General features: G+C 53.8%; 1 protein-coding gene across 2 annotated transcripts; it reads right to left on the bottom strand.

Annotated features, from left to right (window-relative positions):
- Nucleotides 1-4,865: 4,865 nt before the first annotated feature.
- SLC16A6 (solute carrier family 16 member 6) lies at nt 4,866-12,437 on the bottom strand. Of its 2 annotated transcripts, XM_041485837.1 has the most exons (6): nt 12,282-12,437; nt 9,766-10,007; nt 9,037-9,180; nt 8,241-8,369; nt 6,575-7,396; nt 4,866-6,001 (listed from the first exon to the last, which is right to left on the bottom strand). In XM_041485837.1, exons 2-6 carry the CDS (start codon nt 9,998-10,000, stop codon nt 5,754-5,756), a joined length of 1,578 nt encoding a protein of 525 aa, XP_041341771.1. In that variant the 5' UTR covers nt 10,001-10,007; nt 12,282-12,437; the 3' UTR covers nt 4,866-5,753. The 2 variants fall into 2 exon arrangements, with proteins under 2 accessions (XP_041341771.1, XP_041341772.1); XM_041485838.1 differs by lacking the exons at nt 9,766-10,007; nt 12,282-12,437 and having other exon boundaries at nt 8,241-8,497; nt 9,037-9,581.
- Between the last annotated feature and the right edge of the window lie 5,388 nt (nt 12,438-17,825).

The following is a 17,825-nucleotide window of genomic DNA, read 5'->3' as shown; positions in this document are numbered from 1 at the left end:
GTGAAAAATAAAAACACCTGTCACATCACAGCAAAAGGCAAGAGCCCAGAAGTGCTTAAACCCCCAAATTGTGACAATTGCCACAGCCCCAGCCCAAAGTGGTGGGGATTAAAGTGAACCAGAGGGGCACAGGGGAGGAGCAGCCCTGCTGGGACGGCTGAAGCAGGAGCGCAGGGTGATGCTCTCACCCCACCTCGCTGCTCCAGGCTCTCTGGGGTGGTTTGGGCTGCTCCTCTGCCAGGCTGCCTGTGGCCAGCACCCAGCAGTGGATGCAGCAGAAAAAGCCTTCACAACATTAATGAAAGCTCTGACAAAGGGAAGCGAGGGGAACTATTGTCTCCTTGGCCTTCTCCTCAGAGCTTCTGCGTGTAATGAGACTTTTGGTTATGCTTGTGGCTTCTGTGACAAAGCTGTGATTTAAGGGCTGTCTGCTCCGAGGCAGAGCTGCTCACACAGGCCAAAGTGCTGGTGAGTAATATTTTACCACAAATTGTTGTAACTGGAGCTCGACGACTGCAGTAGGAAGGAGAGGGGGGTTGCATTTGATTTATTAGATGGCTTAGTGCAATTTGCAGAGCGAGCTTTGTGCTGGCGTGGCCGTGGATTTGCAAATCCAGCAAGTAAAAGTCTGTGGGAATGGGAGTGGGGAGGGAAATCTCCGAGGTTTGCTGCCACCGTGTCCAGAGGAGGAGGCCTGGAGCTGTGGGGGGCTCGGGGGCTGCCAGCCAGCTCTGGGGACCAGCAGCAGCTGGGCATGTCCTGGAGCCCTCCCCGTGCGTGCGTGCAAGGAATCACAGAATGGAACCATTAAGGTTGGAAAAAACTCCAAAACTGAGTCCAGCCTTTGATCAAACAGCATCTTATCAGCTACACAGAGCACTGAGGGCACGTCCTGGTGCTCCTTGGACACCCCAGGGATGGGGACCCCAAACCCCCCTGGGCAGCCCCTTCCCATGCCTGCCCACCCTTTCCATGCAGAATCCTTCCTGGATTTCTTCCTGCCTTATAGCACCAGGTGTAAAACAGCCCCTTGGGGCAAGCAGTGCTTGCTCCCTCAGCCTCCAAACCCAGCCACAGGTCCAAGGCACTCTTTCCTAAACCCCAGACTGTTCCTAAACCCCAAACTTTTCCTAAACGCCAGACCGTTCCTAAACCCCAGACTGTTCCTAAACCCCAGACCGTTCCTAAACCCCAGACCACCGTTCCTAAACCCCAGACTGTTCCTAAACCCCAGACCGTTCCTAAACCCCAGACCGTTCCTAAACCCCAGACCGTTCCTAAACCCCAAACTTTTCCTAAACTCCAGCCCGTTCCTAAAGCCAGCCTGTGAAGCATCTTTAGGAAGAGTTTTGAGGAGGCAGGAGGTGTGGAGGGCAGGCTGCTGCCGGGCTTGCATCACTGTGAGAATTCAGGTCATGTTTACTACAGGCAGCTGGAACACGATGATCTCAGATGGTAACAAGTAACATCTGAGGGGACGAGTTAAAACATTCAAGCTGTTTTGTAAGCACCTACTTTGCTTTCTTTCCAAGCCCAGTTTGGCTATTTGCAAGGATTCATTTGTCCCCTTAAGAACCCGGTGTCATCTTGCTGAAATAAGTGAAAAAGGACAAGAGGTTTCCCCTTCCTTTTAATTTCAAATGGAAAAAATTGTTTTTTTTTTTTTTTTTTGTTTGGTTTTTTTTTTTTTTTTTTTTTGGTTTTGGTTTTTTTTTTTTTGGGTGGTTTTTTTTTTTTTTTTTTTTTGGTTTTGGTTTTTTTTTTTTTGGGTGGTTTTTTTTTTTTTTTTTTTTTGGTTTTGGTTTTTTTTTGTTTGGCTGGCTTTATGTTGTTGTTTTTGTTTCATTTTTTAAAAAAAGGCCCCAAAACAGCAAACAAAGCCCCACAGTCCAGCTTCCTTTCTGCTTCAGCAGGGACAGATACCTATGGTCTGAGGGCTTCTGGCCCTGCAAGCTGACCTTGTGTAATTTCCTCTATTTACATTTGGCCAGCACTGGCCTCATTGACTACAAGAGTTTATACAACTCCTTTGGAGAGGAATACCAAGGATTGCTGAGGCACGTCCTGCCCACATTCTCCTATTTACTGTGCTGCTAAAGAGATGTACAGTGCTGCTGAATAAATATATCCTTATCCTATTTTGTTCTTGCTTTAATGCCTTTGTGGCAGGGTAACAGAGAAGGTCACAGGCAATTAATTTAAACCAGGTGGGAAAAACGACTCTTAAAATCTTTCTGTGCAGGGAGACATCTGATAGTGCTCCAGTTAAATGCGCTTTTATTTACGTGAACTGTGTGCAGGCTTTGTAATGCTTTTTTTTTGGGGGGGTTGTTTTTGAGGAAACTGTTGCAAATAATGTTTGCTCACTGCTGTAAGCGAGCCAGGGTCAAATTTGGAGACAGATTATCTTCCCTGGACTTTGGTGCTGGTGTTCAAGCCTGCCCTGCTCGCATGCAGGGCTCACCTCCGCAGGCAGAACTGAACCAGCTCGTACCTAATAATGCACATCAGCGTGGGGATGATTGCCTCAGCCAGCAGGGCATTTGCAAACCTAGTGCATGCAGTATTTGGGATGCAGCAGCACTGCTCCTGCTGGGGTCTGGGGATGATGGACGGGCTGAGCAGGGAAGGGCGAATCAAGAAATTAGGTTTGTGGGGGGGGGGTGGGTTTAAGTAGATTTCTTTCTGATACACGAGTTGCTCAGCTTGGTATGGAGAAAGCATTCAGCAATTCAGTGCTGATAAAATAATTCCATGACTGTGTGCCCCGTGAAGGCAGCAGGGCACCGCTCCCGAGTGCCACCAGCTCAGGACAAGGCTCCCGGTGCAGGGCATTTGCAAACCTAGTGCATGCAGTATTTGGGATGCAGCAGCACTGCTCCTGCTGGGGTCTGGGGATGATGGACGGGCTGAGCAGGGAAGGGCGAATCAAGAAATTAGGTTTGAGGGAGAAAATTGCTCTTCAGCACGACTAATCTGCTATTTAGTGGCTTTTTTTTTGGGGGGGGGGGTTTAAGTAGATTTCTTTCTGATACACGAGTTGCTCAGCCTGGCGTGGAGAAAGCATTCAGCAATTCAGCGCTGATAAAATAATTCCATGACTGTGTGCCCCGTGAAGGCAGCAGGGCACCGCTCCCGAGTGCCACCAGCTCAGGACAAGGCTCCCGGTGAGGGCTCACAGCAGCACCCTCCAGGTCAGCACTAATGCACAGCCTGCAGGCAGCTCCCCCAGAGCTGGGATTGCCCAACAGGGAACGCAGGGCCACTTCAGGCTGCCGGAGTGGCATGTGACAGCTCCCCGCTGCAAACCAGGGATGCGGGAGAAGTCTCTTCACTGTGTTTATTATTAAAAAAAAGAAGAAAAGCTGAAAAAAAGAGAGGAAGAAAAAAAAAAACCAAAAAAAAAAGGAAAAAGTTTATTGCAAATCTCAGTGTTTAAGAGTATTTCCAGAGTCCATTTTGTTACAAACAAATCAGTAAATCCTGCTTGTGCTGTGCCCTCACACACACACACTCACCACTCGCTCCCCTGCTCGTGCCACGACGCAGACAGGAACAGAAACGGACTGTGAGGTCAGTGACAAACGTAGCATTTGATCTGGATTGGAAACTTGGTAAAAAAAAAAGAGAGAGAAAAAACCCAAACTAAATACAGTAGAACCTCGCAAATCTGCAGAACAGGGAGCTTCCACACACACGCAAAACCTGGAGGCCTTAATTCCACTTCCAAGCAGTTGTAATAGCAAAGTGCTGTAGTGAGGTCTCGTATCACAAAGACTTCAACAACCTTACAAGAACAGGCTACAGAACATTTACCAAAACGCTTGAAGTATCATAAATTAACAATAAATTAAAAGTACATCGTAATGCAACGTGGCTATTTGTTCACTGATCACCGATTCACACAACTCTAGTTCTCTGTAAGGGATCTTCCAGTCCTGGGTGCAACACAGCGAGGTTCTGCTGGCCATGATAAAGTGCTGAGGCAGAGGAAGGACACGAGACCGCAGGTCCCGGGCAGTGAGGATGAATTGCTCCAGCCACTTGGTTGTGCCCTCACCTGTTTCTTTTTTTTTTCCTTTTTTTTTTTCCTTCTTTTTTTTTTTTTTTGTTTTTAAATTTTTTTTTTTGACATCTAAGACAGAAAAAACAAACCAAGCACCTTCCCAAAAAGAGGTTGTTCTTTTTTTTTTTTTTTTTCTTTTACAGATTGTCCCACATTTCTATGGCTGGTAAAACACAGACAGGTCAGTGTAGCAGTTAATGGATGATGCCACTTCCACTTAAGTACACAGAAATGGTGGTCTGGGGTTTCTTTTTCCCCCAGACCAGAACAGACTTGTTTGATTTGTCCCCCTGAGTTGCCTAGAGGCGAGAAGATGCATATAGGTGGGGTAAGCAAGCTCGCGTCACTGTGAGCAGGAATCTCTCCCATTAAGACTGAATGAACAGCTCAAATGCTGTCTTTTATCCTTCCCTTCATGCACACGCTCCGCTTCATTTCTCACTGAAGTCAGCAGCAAAAAATAAGAAGCCCCGTGCTGACTTTAGGGCAGAGCTGGGGAAGGGGTGCAGCTCGGGCCACGCCAGCAGCCCCTGGTGGCAGGGCTGGGGGGCAGTGATGGGGAAGGCCCTGGGGGGCCACAGGCAGCTGGGGCTGCAGCAGAGACTTCCTTGAGCACCTGTGAGCCAGGGTTTTGGGTACATTAAGACATCCTGGGCCAAATCCTCCCTGTGGGGTGGGCTGGTTCCAGCAGCCGTGCTGGGTCCGTGGGCACCAGCTGAGCCTTTTTCCATGGAAAGAGCTGCTGGATCTGTACTTCTTTTTTTTTGTTTTTGGGTTTGTTTTTTTTTTTTTCCTTTTTAAATAACTGGGTTACTTAAGACTTACCTATTAAAAACAGCTACACTTTATGCTGTAAGAGTAATTTTCCCAACAATTTCACAAGCAATACAAGATAGGCATTGAAGAGACTGATGTAAAGACAGCTTTCCGTTATGCAGAAGATCATTTTTCCTCTCCAGTTATTTAAGCTAACCTCCTTTAACAATCTCAGAATAAATTAATAAATACTAGTTAAATTAGAAACAGTACATCAGGTCTGACTATCAACAGAAAACAGTTCTAAGAATCCCAGTTGGGAGAAGAAAAATGATCTTATGAAGTATGTGCAGTAATAACTGGCCATAAAGACACACGGAGCCTTGGATTTCCCAGCATTATGTGACATTCAAGTTAAGATCATTAGCAATGGTTTCTAATTGTCAGCTATCTAGCCTGGCCTCCTCCTCCTCCAAGCTAAAAGGTGAGTCTGTATCCCTCCAGAAGATGCAGTTGGCTACTGGTGGTGTCTGAAACGCTCGTCTCCAGTTCGTGTCATCGGGTCTGTGTGGAATTGGTGGTAGGGGATGGGTGACAGTCAGAGGCTGAGCTGCTTCTGCTGTTGCTGTTGTCAGTATTTATGGATCAGTTGGACCTTTACCTATGCTTGTTATCAGGAAAGCAAGTGTGCATCACATCTTCATGCTAGACAGAAGTTATTCTTATGTGACTATCCGTATTTTCTATGGAGCTTTCCATTGTTGGTTAAAAAAATTCTGTCTAATATTGAAAAAAAAAAAATTGTTGGTAGCAACTGTTCACATTTAAAATTTCACATTCCCTTTAGAATGGAGCTTTAAAACGTGGAGCAGAGCTGACATTTCCCCCAGCCTTACACTGAGTACATTAGATGGAGAAGGAACAGAGTTTTTTATACCACGCTGTCAGAGCCTTTTCCTGAATTTTCTGCCTTTCCAATATCCATGTCTATAAAGTCATCTGGTAGTTCTGGTGGTGGCCCTGCCGTGCTCTCCTCCACCTGCTGCTGCTGCTGCTGCTGGTGGCACAGCCCAGTCTTGCACGGCCTCACCAGGGCCAGGAACACGGCCCCCAGGACCATGCCAGCAGCACAGGAGTAGAAGGCTGAGCTGTAGTTCTTTGTTGTATCCACTAAGACACCTGGAAAAAAAAACATTTACAGCAGTTAGCCACAGCCCACTCCCCCCCTGCCCTGCCCTGCCCTCCCGTAGGGCTTTAATCTGCATTTTATCTGTGGCCAAAACTCAGTGACAATTGGATGCCACGTTAAAAAGTAAACCCATTGTGTTCTGGGGTACACAGTGTCATCTGCAGGCCAGTCAGAAGCCCCTGGGCACCGCAGGGATGCTGAGCCTGAGATGCATCAGGCGTCTGTTTGTTCTGCCAGCCTTCACCTTTCTGCAGTGCGTGGCACAGGCACAGCGAGAGGGATTCGCCTCTGCTTGTGCCTGAAGTGATGCCAGGTTTGGGTTTCTAACAGGATCAGGGGAGCACTGCAGTATTTCCCTTCCCTCTGAGCTCCTCAGTGCCTCGTCCGTGGGACTCTGCAGAGCTGCATTGCAGTCTTCTGGCTCTGGGAGACTCCCAATAGTGGCTGCAGGGTTTTTAGGGGAGTGCTGTGATTAGTGCTGCCAGAATACCTTCCACACAGAGATCAGCACCAACAGCTGTCAAACATCTCCAGAAGAAAACCAAGAGAAAAGTTTGTGTTACCTGCAAGGGGTGGTCCAGCCAACCCAGCTAAGCTTTGAATGAAGACATAGACTCCAGCTGCAGAGGACATCCTCTCAATGCCAACCACGTCGTCTTCAGCCAGGAGGGGAATATGTGTGCCCGCTACCGTGCCGAGCATGAACCCAAAATAAACGCTACATATCATCAGGCCCCAGAATCCAGAGGCAAAAGGGAAGGCAACCAGCGCTACCGACAGCAGGGTGACGCAGATGAGCTCGATGTAGATCTTGCGGATGGGCTTCTTGTTGAGAAGCCAGCCTGCAAAAATCCTCCCGAAGACCTCGGCGATGGCCATGGCTGACAGGATGTAGGCAGAGTGGTCTTTGCCGATGCCGAGGCTGCGGCTCAGGGGGATGATGTAGAGGGAGGGAGCGAAGAAGCCCAGGGTTGCAAACAGGCCAAAGAATGCATAACAGATAAAGCTATAGTCTCTCATGATAGAGAAGTCCAGTAGTTTGGTTTTTGGTTCTGGAGGGGTGCTGTTATTGTCAATGGGATTCTGTCCGTGTTGCTTTGGTTCTTCACTTTTCGGCTCTGCTTTGGTTTTTCCAGGCACATTGCTGGGTGAGGTAGTTATATCGACTCCTGAGTCTATGGACTCTATTGAGGTGCATGTTTGCTCGTTTTCAAGCATGTACTTTGTCTCTGTGGACTCCTCTGGAGGCTGTGCTTTCACTTCTTCCTGCTCTCTGATGACGATGGGACGCAGCAGCGAGCCGCAGGCAGTGATGCCCAGCTGCAGCACCCCGACAGAAAGCATGCTGTACCTCCAGCCAATCTGCTCCTTCAGGGCCGTGATTGCTGAGGGAAGAGGAGAAGTGTGACTGGGAAAGCCTGTAGTTACACCAGGGAATTGTATTTACAGCCAGGGAAGGGACTGGAGATTCGCCACTGGAGAACCTCTCAAAAAGGCTGAGCAGGGGTCCCTCTACCCAGGGGCCTGGCACCCACCTTCCTCCCCTCTGCTGCAGCAGACGGAAGCTAAAAGCTGTGTCTACCACCTGGCTAGCAGATGCCACCCTCTAAGTAGCCTCTTTTGAGGTCTCAGCAAGTTTGGGGACAAAGAGGGTGCTGTTTTCAGTGAAGGAGGGCAAACTCAGCGCTGCCGTTTCCCTTCTCAGCTGCCCCCAGCCTGAAACCAGCTAGCAGAGGAAGTCTCTTAGCTCTGCTCAAAGGTGCACGTCACTGCCTAATTACCAGCCTTCCTTTGCACCCAAAGCAGCTTTGCAGTGGGGATTAGCCCAGAGCACAGCAGACCACATAAACCTCCAAGGGCAGAGGTGACAGGGCCCTTGGGCACAGGTTCCCAAAAGGCTGGAGCGCTTCAGCAGCCCGTGCTGAGCACAAGCCCAGTAACCTTTAGGAGCAGCTCTGGGCACTGTGTGTTTTAAATAGCTGAAGTTTCTCGGGCTTATTTTTAGCCTGCCAGATCTATATAGGGAGCCTGGCAGGCTGCATATCAGCCAGGCATGTCCTGCCCTGGCACATGGCACCGGGGGGGGCTCGGGCAGTGTCACACCCAGCCCTGGCAGTGCTGGGTGCCACGGGCACGTGAGCAACCACTTGTGGGCACTGAGCTGGCCTCTGGCTGTTTGCTTGGGGAAAGGATTGTGCCTTTGGCACTCCCAGCACCTGGGCACCGTACCTGGTGCGAAGGAGAAGACGGCGAAACATTCCCCTGTGGATGCCACCGCTGTGACCAGCGAGCGCCTTTTGTCAAAATACTGTGATAAAATGGTGACAGTCGGGAGGAAGGAGAGGCAGTATCCCAGGCCTGTGAATAAATGCCAAAAATTGCCATAACAACAAGTAAAGGAGGGGGAAACACCGATGCAAGAACACGTTAAGTCGGCTTTCCCGGTGGTCATTACAGTATCATTTCGGCCAACTCAGCAAGTCACCCTGGAAGAAAATCATTGGGGAAACCAGTATGTTATTTTTTTGTAAATTAGAAGGGGGAAAAGAAAAAGAAAAGAAAAAATGAGAGTAAAACCCAAACCAAGAGACCCAGCCTCCCAAACCTGCTAGAAAATGCCTTCTGCTCCCAAACAGCCAGCGGGGTCCACTTTGAGGACCTCATCTGCCTGAAGTATTTGAGCCTGTAGCAACTGTTCCCCTAAGCAAGGCAAGCTCCTGGCCATGGACATGAACAGGACACCCAGGACAGGCTGGAGAGGGGGAAAAGTATCAGGAGAAGAAACCAGAGACAGAAGGAGGTTAGAGGATTTGATCCTAGGCACAGCTTTGGTCTCCCCAGCCATCCCAGCTCATCAGAAGCGACCGGCACAGCTGCACGAGCTCAGGGCCGAGTCCAGGGCGGTGCCCGGGGTGGCACAGGCAGAAAGCCAAGCCCGGGGCCCATCCTCGCTGCGGGATCAGCTCAGGAGGGGCAGCAGCATCAAGCACACCCCGTGGCAGGTGGGGACAGGGGCGTGACTCACCGGAGACGATGCCGATGGTGACATACATGTCCACCACGCTGCGGGCGAAGGAGGCGATGACCATGCCGGTGCTGACCAGCAGCCCCCCGGCCATCACCACCAAGCGGTGGCCGAAGCGGTTGCTGAGGACCGTCGACAGAGGAGCTGGAGAGGGAGAGAGCTGTGGTCAGCACCCACCTCAGCAACTTCACAGCCACCATCTCTGCAGAGGCTCATCTTGTACTCCTGCCTGGGTCCCCGTGAGGTGCCACCTCCCTGCACAGCACAGCATCACCCTGGAGCCACCTGGAGCACAGCTCACAGCGCTACAAAATCACCAGAATGGACTTAAAGACAAGCACTTGGCAGCCTGGGACAAATCTCCAGCCACATGCCCGGACACCACTGGATTTCAGCAAGGCTCAAGTTATTTCTAATCCTTTTCACTGCAGAGTTTGGTTTGAAAACTGTGGGTTTTGCCCCTTGCTGGTGAGACCTGAACAACTGGGTCAGGCTCAGTGACACGGACCATGTCCCTGCACCACCCACATACACGAGCTGGGGCTCAAAGGGACTGCCAGGCTGAGACAGACATTTCTTGGCATTTGAGGAGCAGCCTCTGAGCTTTATGGCCGTGATTTGATTTATAATGGAGCCATTAGAGGCACAAAAGTCACAGGTGCCAGGTCCTTGCGTGCTGAGTCAGCAGTATGACTGCCCCTTGCACCTGGGCCGAGCGCCTGCTCTTACCTGTGAAGGTCTGTACAAACACACATATGGATATTATCCAGGATATCCTGCTGTTGGTCTCGTCAAAGCTTTCCATCAGGTCGTTGAAGAAGACTCCAAATGATTTTATGATGCCGTATGTCAGGGCTTCCACAACAAAGAACGCAAAAGCGACTGTCCAGCCCCATCCTCCATCAGGCACTTTAGTATAAACGTTTGCAGAGGTGCACGGCATCTTTACAGCTTTGACCGTCATTTTGGATCTGGGAAAAGAGGGGAGAGGCAGCCAGGCATCAGGTTAAGCTGAATTTTGCTGGAAGAGGCACAGCCTGGGAGCTGTAGCGCCCCTAAGGCACCGTGAGCCAGACCCTGTGCTGCTGAGGAATAAGTGTGGGAGTTGGGCTGGTGTTTCTGCCTCTGTTCCTCTGTGGGCTCCTTCCTGCTGCTGCCCTGTGAGCCCAGCACCAGAAACTCACAGCTCAGCACCCGGGCGAGCTGTTCCCAGCAGCCAAGCCCGGGAGCTGGGAGCTGTCATCTGTCTGTCGGTGCATGGGGGCGGATGGATGCAGTTCGTGAAAGATCCACCGCGGAGCCCAGCGCGGCTGGGCTGGTGCAGCCGCAGGAGCCCCCGGGGCACCCATCGTCCCCAGCCTGGCTGTCCCCAAAACGGCAGCTCAGGGCTGCCCACACCTCCAAACAGGGGTGGGGACATCCCCACTACCACCAGCTCCCCTGCAGCCCCCTTGGCACCGCTGCCACCCCCGGGGCAGGGGGGGCTGGATGGGATCACCCCATAAGACACGGGGTGTCAGCCCTGCCCCGTGTCACCCTGTGGGGTGTGGGGGTGGCTTTGGTCCCACATGGAGCTCCCCATGGAACCCCAGCAGTGCCACGACTGCACAGGTGGGACAACAGCAGTGTCACAGTCAGGGGGAGGACACTGTGCTAGGGTCACCACCACAGCTGCACAGGGGGGACAGTGTCAGGGCTACAGTCCTGGGCTCACTGCCACTCCTGCAGGGGGTCTGCTGTGCCGGGGTCAGCATCACACCTGTGCAGGGGGACAGTGACAGGTCACTGTCACACCTGCATGGGGGGAGCACTGAGCCGAGGCCACTGCAGCACCACACCTGTGTGGGGGCACAGTGACAGGATCACCTGCATTGGGGGGGTCGGTCCTGGGCTCACTGCCACACCTGCAGGGGGGTCTGCTGTGCCATAGTCACCAGCACACCTGTGCAGGGGACAGTGCTGGGGTCAGAATCATGCCTCTGCAGGGTGACAGTGCTGGGGGTCAGCACCACACCTCTGTGCAGGGGGACACTGCCGGGGTCACCGCCACACCTCTGTGCAGGGGACAGTGCCGGGGTCACTGCCACACCTGTGCGGGGGAACAGTGCCGGGGTCACCGCCACACCTGTGCAGGGGACGGTGCCGGGGTCACCGCCACACCTGTGCGGGGGGACACTGCCGGGGTCACCGCCACACCCGCGCGGTGGTGCCAGTGCCAGTCGCCCCGTGGGACGCACGCGGGCTCAGCCCCGCGGCCGCCCCGCAGGGCACCGAGCGGTGCCGCCCCGTCCCGCCCGGACCTGCGGCTCGGGCTGCGCTCCCCCCGCGCCGCCGTCCCCGGCAGCCACCCGGCATTTCCCTCCTCCATTTTAGACTCGGCTCCTCGGCACGGCGCTCCGAGCCCCGGCCGCAGCGCACCGGGGAACTTCGCACGGCGGAGCAGGCGAGTGCGCGGCACCGGCCCCGCGGCAGCCCGGCCGGGCTGCGAGCCCACGCCGGGGGTCCCCGAGCGGGCCGGGAGGGTCCCCACGCCCCGCAGCCCCTCCTGCGGTGCCGCATGGCTCCCGGGGGATCCGCTCCGCCGGGGATGGAGCGAGGCGTGGGCTCCCGCATCCCTGCGCTGCTGCCCGCGCCGGGCTCCGCTGCGGCCGGGCAGGGCGGGGGACACGGGCGGGACCCCCGGCGGCCGCCCGAACTTTGTGGGAAGTGCCTGGAGACCCCCCGAGAGAGGGGACGGGGCTGCCACGAATTCCTGTGTCACTGCACGGGGAATGAGGGGGGCAAAGCAGATCGGGAGGAAGCACGCTTAGGGAACAGAGAGAAAAAAAAAAAAAAAAAAAAAAAAAAAAAAAAAAAAAAAAAAAAAAAAAAAAAGATAAGGGAAGGAAAAACAACCCAGCGAAACCGCAAACCTGGGCGTATGTTTTGTACATTTAAAGATTAAAAGAAATAATGATGGCCGGGGAAAAAATTGAAAATGAAGAAGCCGGAGCGCAGGGGCCCGGCGTGGCCCCCCCTTCCCTGCATCACTTTCCCAACATTTCAGCCCTGATTCCTGCATCGCCGGGGCCGCGGGCTAAAAATACAGGGATGCGGGCGAGGGGAGGTGGGGAAGGAAAACGCTGGAAAAATGAAAAAATAACGTTAAAAAGCGCCCCAAAAGAGAGAAAAAAAAATTAAAAAAGGGAAACAAAGCCCTCCCCCACCCAGCTCCCCCGGAATCCCCGGGCGGGAGCCCCACTCACCCGGTGCTGCGGCGGGGTCAGGGGCTGCCCATGGCCCGGGAGGGCGAGCGGGCGACCCTCGGCGAGGAGCGGCCCCGCTGCCCGCCGGCCTCCGGCCGCTGCTGCTCCCGCTGCCCGCGGCGGCGGCTGCTGCTGCTCGGTGCTCGCTCGCAGCCCTTTTATACCGGCTGGAGCCGGTCTCCGCCGGCGGCTCCGCAGCGCCCATGTGCGCGGCGCCGGGCCCGGCTCGCCCAGCGGCGGCACCGCGTGTGCGGGAGGGGCGGTGCAGGGCCGGCCCCGCGGGGTCCCGCAGCCCCCGGCCCGCACCTGCCCCGCACCGGGAGATCCGGCAGGTGCCGGCCCCCCCGCCAGAGCGGGGTCTGCAGCATCCCCGGGGTGCGGGACCGGGAGCATCCCCGCGATGGGGGGTCCGGAGCATCCCTGAGTGCAGGGTCCGGAGCATCCCCGGGTGCAGGTGGGATGCGGGGAGCACATACCGGAGCCCCCCACCCCGGTGCTGGTTCAGTGTGTTTGTTCCCTCCGAGGTTTGGGCGCTGCGCACGATGCGGTGTTAGGGGAAATATGCCCCTTGTTTGTGTTTTTCAGGACAAAACATCTCCTTTAGTTGCATTTCTAGGGAAAAATGTCGCTCTTGGTTGTATTTTTAGGGGAAGCCCCTCGCTTTAGTTGTATCTTTAGGGAAAACCTCCTTTCCTTTAGGGAAAATCTCGTTTTGTTGCAATTTTAGGGGAAAACATCTCCCTTGGCTGCATTTTTAGGGCAAACATTTTCCTTGCTTAAATTTTTAGGGGGAACCATCTCTAGTGGTTGTATTTTTAGAGGAAAACATCTCCCTTAGTTGCTTTTTTTTTTTTTTTGGGAAAACCCCATCCCTTAGTTGTATTTTATGGAATACATTTCCTTTAGTTGCATTCCTAGGGAAAAACATCTCCCTCAGTTAAATTTTTAGGGGGAACTGTCTCTGTCAGTTGCATTTTTGGGGGAAACATCTCTCTTGGCTGTATTTCTTTTGGGAAATAATCTCCTTTAGCTGGACTTTTAGGGAAAACATTCCCTTTTGTTGCATTTTTGGGAAAAACATCTCATTTAGTTGCATTTTTTTAGGGAAAAACATGTCCTTTGGTTGAATTACAAGGGGAAAACATTTCCATTGGTTGCATTTCTAGGGAAAACCAACTCCCTTAGTTGGATTTTTTAAGGGAAAACATGTCCTTTATGTAGGAAGCTTAAAAAGTGGGGATTTTGAGTCAAGCAAAGCAGGAGAGACCAACTCACCACTTACAGGCATGGGGAGGGAGGGAGCAGGGGTTCAGTCATCCTAAAATCACAGAACATCCTGAGCTGGAAGGGACCCACAGGGATCAGTGAGTCCAACCCCTGGCTGTGCACAGACACCCCAAAAATCCCACACTGTCCTTGAGAGCGTTGTCCAAGCTCTCCTGGAGCTCTGGCAGCCTCAGCTCTGCTGCTGCTCCTGCTCACTGTGCACAGAGGGATGCTGCCAGCAGGATTTGGAGTCTTGCACCATTCCTTGTGGCTCGTGGGCCACTGGCTTCTGCCTGCAGGGAACAGCAGAGGGGTCAGAGTGGGTGGGTGGGCACACCTCTCCTCCCCTGCCCTCCTGGGATCTGCCCCTGTGCTGGCCCAGGAGCCCACCACAGTGTGCTGGGTTAATGTGGAACCTGCTGATCCTGGTTCATACCCCTGGAAAAAGCAGCCAGGTTAAAATGTCCCTGCACTGCAAGGGCTGCTGTGTTTGGCTTGGCCAGAGTCCCTTCTGCTGCTTTTCCCTTCCTTTGTCTCAGTGGGATTGCTGGTGGGACAACACAGCCAAGGGCAGCAGGTAGTTGGGGCAAAATTCTCAAGATTGCCCAAAATGAGGCAAATTGTTGCTTTTTTTCAGGAGCTTTGGGAAAGCTGCTGCTGGTTTCTCTTGGCAATGCTGGCCCAACAGCTGCTGCCTCCAGCAAGTGCTGGTGCTCTCAGGGAGGTTTCAGCAGCTCCCCTCCTCACAGTCCCCTCCTGAACAAGCTGAGATCCTTCTGAAATCCATCAGAAATCCATCAGAAATCTGGGTCCTCAGCCATGGGAGTGCACCCTGTGTGTCCTTGAGAGCCTCCTGTCTCCCTGTGCCACAGGAACCCCTTCTCTGAGGGAGCCTTTGGGGTCGGTGTCCTTTGCTCATGCCCTGCCTTTCAGGGGTACAGGTGAAGGGTGACCATCCTTTATCTGGCCCTGCAGAGCCAATATCCCGTTATACAAGCTTTTCCTTGGGAATGGGCCATCCTCCCCGTGCTGAAATTCTTCTTGGTAACGACAGTGCAAGTGGTTGTGGGACAACAAAAGAGGTTTGTGCCTCCGGGGGAGAAATAAGAATGCAAATATCTTTGGCATGAAAAACCCAAAGCGATTTGCTCCTTGGTATTTCTTGTCAGTACTCTGCATCTGTCTCTGCCTCACCTTCCCGTTCCTTTCCTTTGGGCTTTCCAAGAGCAACAAGGCTTTGGGGAGCCAAGGGGGCTGCAGGGGCCCTGTGGGGGGACAGGGATGGTGGCTGCAGCCTCGCCAGCCCAGAGCTTCCCAGCCCCACTGCAAAACCCTTTTCCCCCTATATTTTTGCCCACTTTGGGGGGAATTTCCCTGCTGCTTGGCTTGGCTGTGCCTAGCTGGGATCCTTTTCCCTGGCACATCCATCGCGGGTCCGTCCCGTGCCTGGCAGCGCTCGCAGCGGGACGTGCCTCTCCATCATCCCGGGAACTCCAGGGCTGGGCTCTGAGGGCTCTGTAATCCACAGGGAAGCAGAGCTAGCGTCCTGGCTGTCTGTGGGCATAAATCAGCCGGGAGCTGGGAAAGAGGGCGGGCTGGGAAGAGCAGGGGAGCGTGGGCCCCTGCCCGAGCCGCCGGATGGCTCAGGGACTTCCAGTTCATTTATTCTGCTGGGGTTTGCCCAGCCCTGCTCGGCTGAATGTGAAATGTTTTCTCTGAAAGACCCAGCAGTGAGATGGGTGAAAAACATTCTCCTGTCCCAGGAGCTGGCAGAAATCCTGGTAAATCTGCAGAAGTATGTTTTTGTCGGTGCTGCTTGTTCTGTGAGGAGAACTAGTATAAACTATGCCAGTAGAAAACCTTTTTCCTGGAATGAAGTCCTGACTGTGTTCAGAGCATTGTCAGGATGGTTGTGCTGGGAATGGAGCTTTGCTGGTAAACATGTCAGCCCTGGGGAGGCCCAAGGGGGCAGGCACAGAGCTCCTGCCCCTCTGCCCCACGGGCAGACCCCTCACCAGGTACCTGCTGCCCTTCTCTGCTCAAATCAAAATCTCTGGAGTCTTAAATTGCAAAAAAACATAGATTTGTTTTTCTGCCCCCTGAAAACCTGTCTGCCCTGCCATCCATCCCCCCCAGGCATCCCCCAGTGGGGTCTGCACCAAGAGCCTCACCATGGGGTCTGTCCCCATGCCACGTCACTCAGCAGCTGTGGGGCCAGCACAGCTGAGCCATCCCTTCTGCTTGCCTGCCTCAGTTTCCCTGATGCCAGGGAAACACAAGGGGTGACACTGGGAGCTCCTGGAGTGGTCCTGGATAACAGCAGGTACCCACTCCAGTTTGAATGGCTCATCCTTTGCTGTGTCCTTTTCTCCTGCTCCTTGTGGCTGGGATGGGGGATCCTGCTGGGACTTTAGACAGGATCACGGGGTGGGTTTGGGCTGGAGATCAGAGCTGGGACCCCCTGGGTGGGTTATGAGCCCCGGGAGCTGGCGGGGGGTAGCTCAGCACAGCTGGGTGTGCTTCAAAGGGCGGCAGGTTTTTCTGGGCTCCAGCCACTGCTTTGCTCTCCAGGCAGGCGTGAAAATGTGAAAGAATGTGAAAAATGTGAAAATGATCATGCTGGCCCCAAGATTTGTAAACCTTCTGGCTAATGTGTAATAAATACATGACAGATACTGCCAGCACAGAGCGGGTGACCCCTCTGTGGTGGCACTGCCAGCGGTGACATCCCAGAGCAGCATCTCCCCTCCTCTACACCGGGGCCAGCACGGGGACGTCCTGCTTGGAGAGGCTTTGGGGCTTTTCTAAACTGGTTTGTCTGGTTTGGACCTCTCCGGGTTCCTGTGAGCAGCCTGCCTGGCTTGCAGAAGGCAGGTTATTTGTTTGTTCAGTGCTGCCCTGGTCCAAGGTGCGTGCTGTGCCGCCAGGTGTGCCGTGTCCAGCTGAGAGCACGCTGCCAACACTGCTCATCCCCGGGCTTTGGACTCCTCCAGCTGTAGCCACCTGGGCAGTATTTCCTGCTTGGCACAGGGCGAGGTGCCACAGTGTTCCTGCCAGCCTGGGGAATCTCTACTGAGTCATTTTGATTTTTGCAGAAAGAGCTAAAAGTTGGTGGGTCAGCTCTGGGCGGGTCTGGCTGCTGCAAAGCTGGAGGGGAGCAGAAGGCTGCAGGTCCTGGTGCAGAGGGGATCCCACGGGGCTCCCACCTCCTCCAGGGGGATGTGCACAGCCCAGACTCCCCGGAATTTGAGCTGGAAAGGGTCAGAGAGGGCTCAGAGTGCAGAGTTGATGCCAGGGATGGCCTCACACTCATGGATGTGGTCTGGATGTGGGCATTCCACAGGCTGCGTTCCACCTCGCCTTCAAACAGCCTCTGAGCATCAAGGATCAAGGAGTTTTCTCTGATGCTAATGCATGAATTTGAGCCCTGAAAGACTTTCCCTGTAATTTAGGGAGGAAAGAGTGTCCTTTGAAAATCGTTTGGGTTGTTTTTGTTAGCTGTGTCATCCTGGCATCCCTCCCCAGAGTAAAGGGAAGGGACAGAGGCTTGTGGCTTGGGCTGCTTTGAGGTGGGCTGGGTTTTTCTGTGAGGCTGCAGGTGCAGCTGGGGGGCCCTGGGGCACGCTGGGGGTGCGGGGCAGCCCCTCAGGAGCGGGACTAGGTCTGGGATGGTGCTGCTGGGGGATGTTTGGAGAGGCTGGGATTTGGCACAGACACCAGCTCAGCCTGGGAGGGGCTGGCAGCTGCTGGGTGCCAGTGGAGGTGCCAGAGGGCAGGATTAGGTGGTGTGTCTTCCCAGAAAGCCTGAACACCACCTGCCTGAGGAGATCAACTCAACTTTTGGTGCTTTGTTTTTCCCAAACCACAGGTCTAGCACAGGGTGTTGCGGAGAGTCCCAGACAGGAGACTGGGAAGGGGCTGGGATGGGGTTGGGAAGGGGCTGGGATGGGGTTGGTTGGAGAGTCCCAGACAGGAGACTGGGATGGGGCTGGGAAGGGGCTGGGATGGGCTGAGGTCTCCCTGACCACTGTGAAGTTGGTGGCTCAGTTCTGTGCTGTCCTTGGCCCAGCTGGGCTCAGCCCCTGGGCAAGGGGTGTTGGACCCAAGCAGAGCTGCTCCTTTCAAGTCCCCATCCATGAAGAAATCCAAGGAAATTGCAAAGGAATTTTTGTTTTGAAAGTAAAGGCAATTTAGCTGCCATCAGACATGTCCAGAGACCTAACCTGGATTGCTGGAGCTGTGGGAATGCAGGAGGTGCAGAACAGGACCTGAGCTCGT

The sequence above is a fragment of the Pyrgilauda ruficollis genome, unplaced genomic scaffold (genome assembly GCF_017590135.1).
Source record: "Pyrgilauda ruficollis isolate IOZ18807 unplaced genomic scaffold, ASM1759013v1 scaffold72, whole genome shotgun sequence".
Classification (NCBI taxonomy): domain Eukaryota; kingdom Metazoa; phylum Chordata; class Aves; order Passeriformes; family Passeridae; genus Pyrgilauda; species Pyrgilauda ruficollis.
Note: the sequence above shows the minus strand (reverse complement) of the source record. Positions and strands in the feature narration are given on the sequence as shown.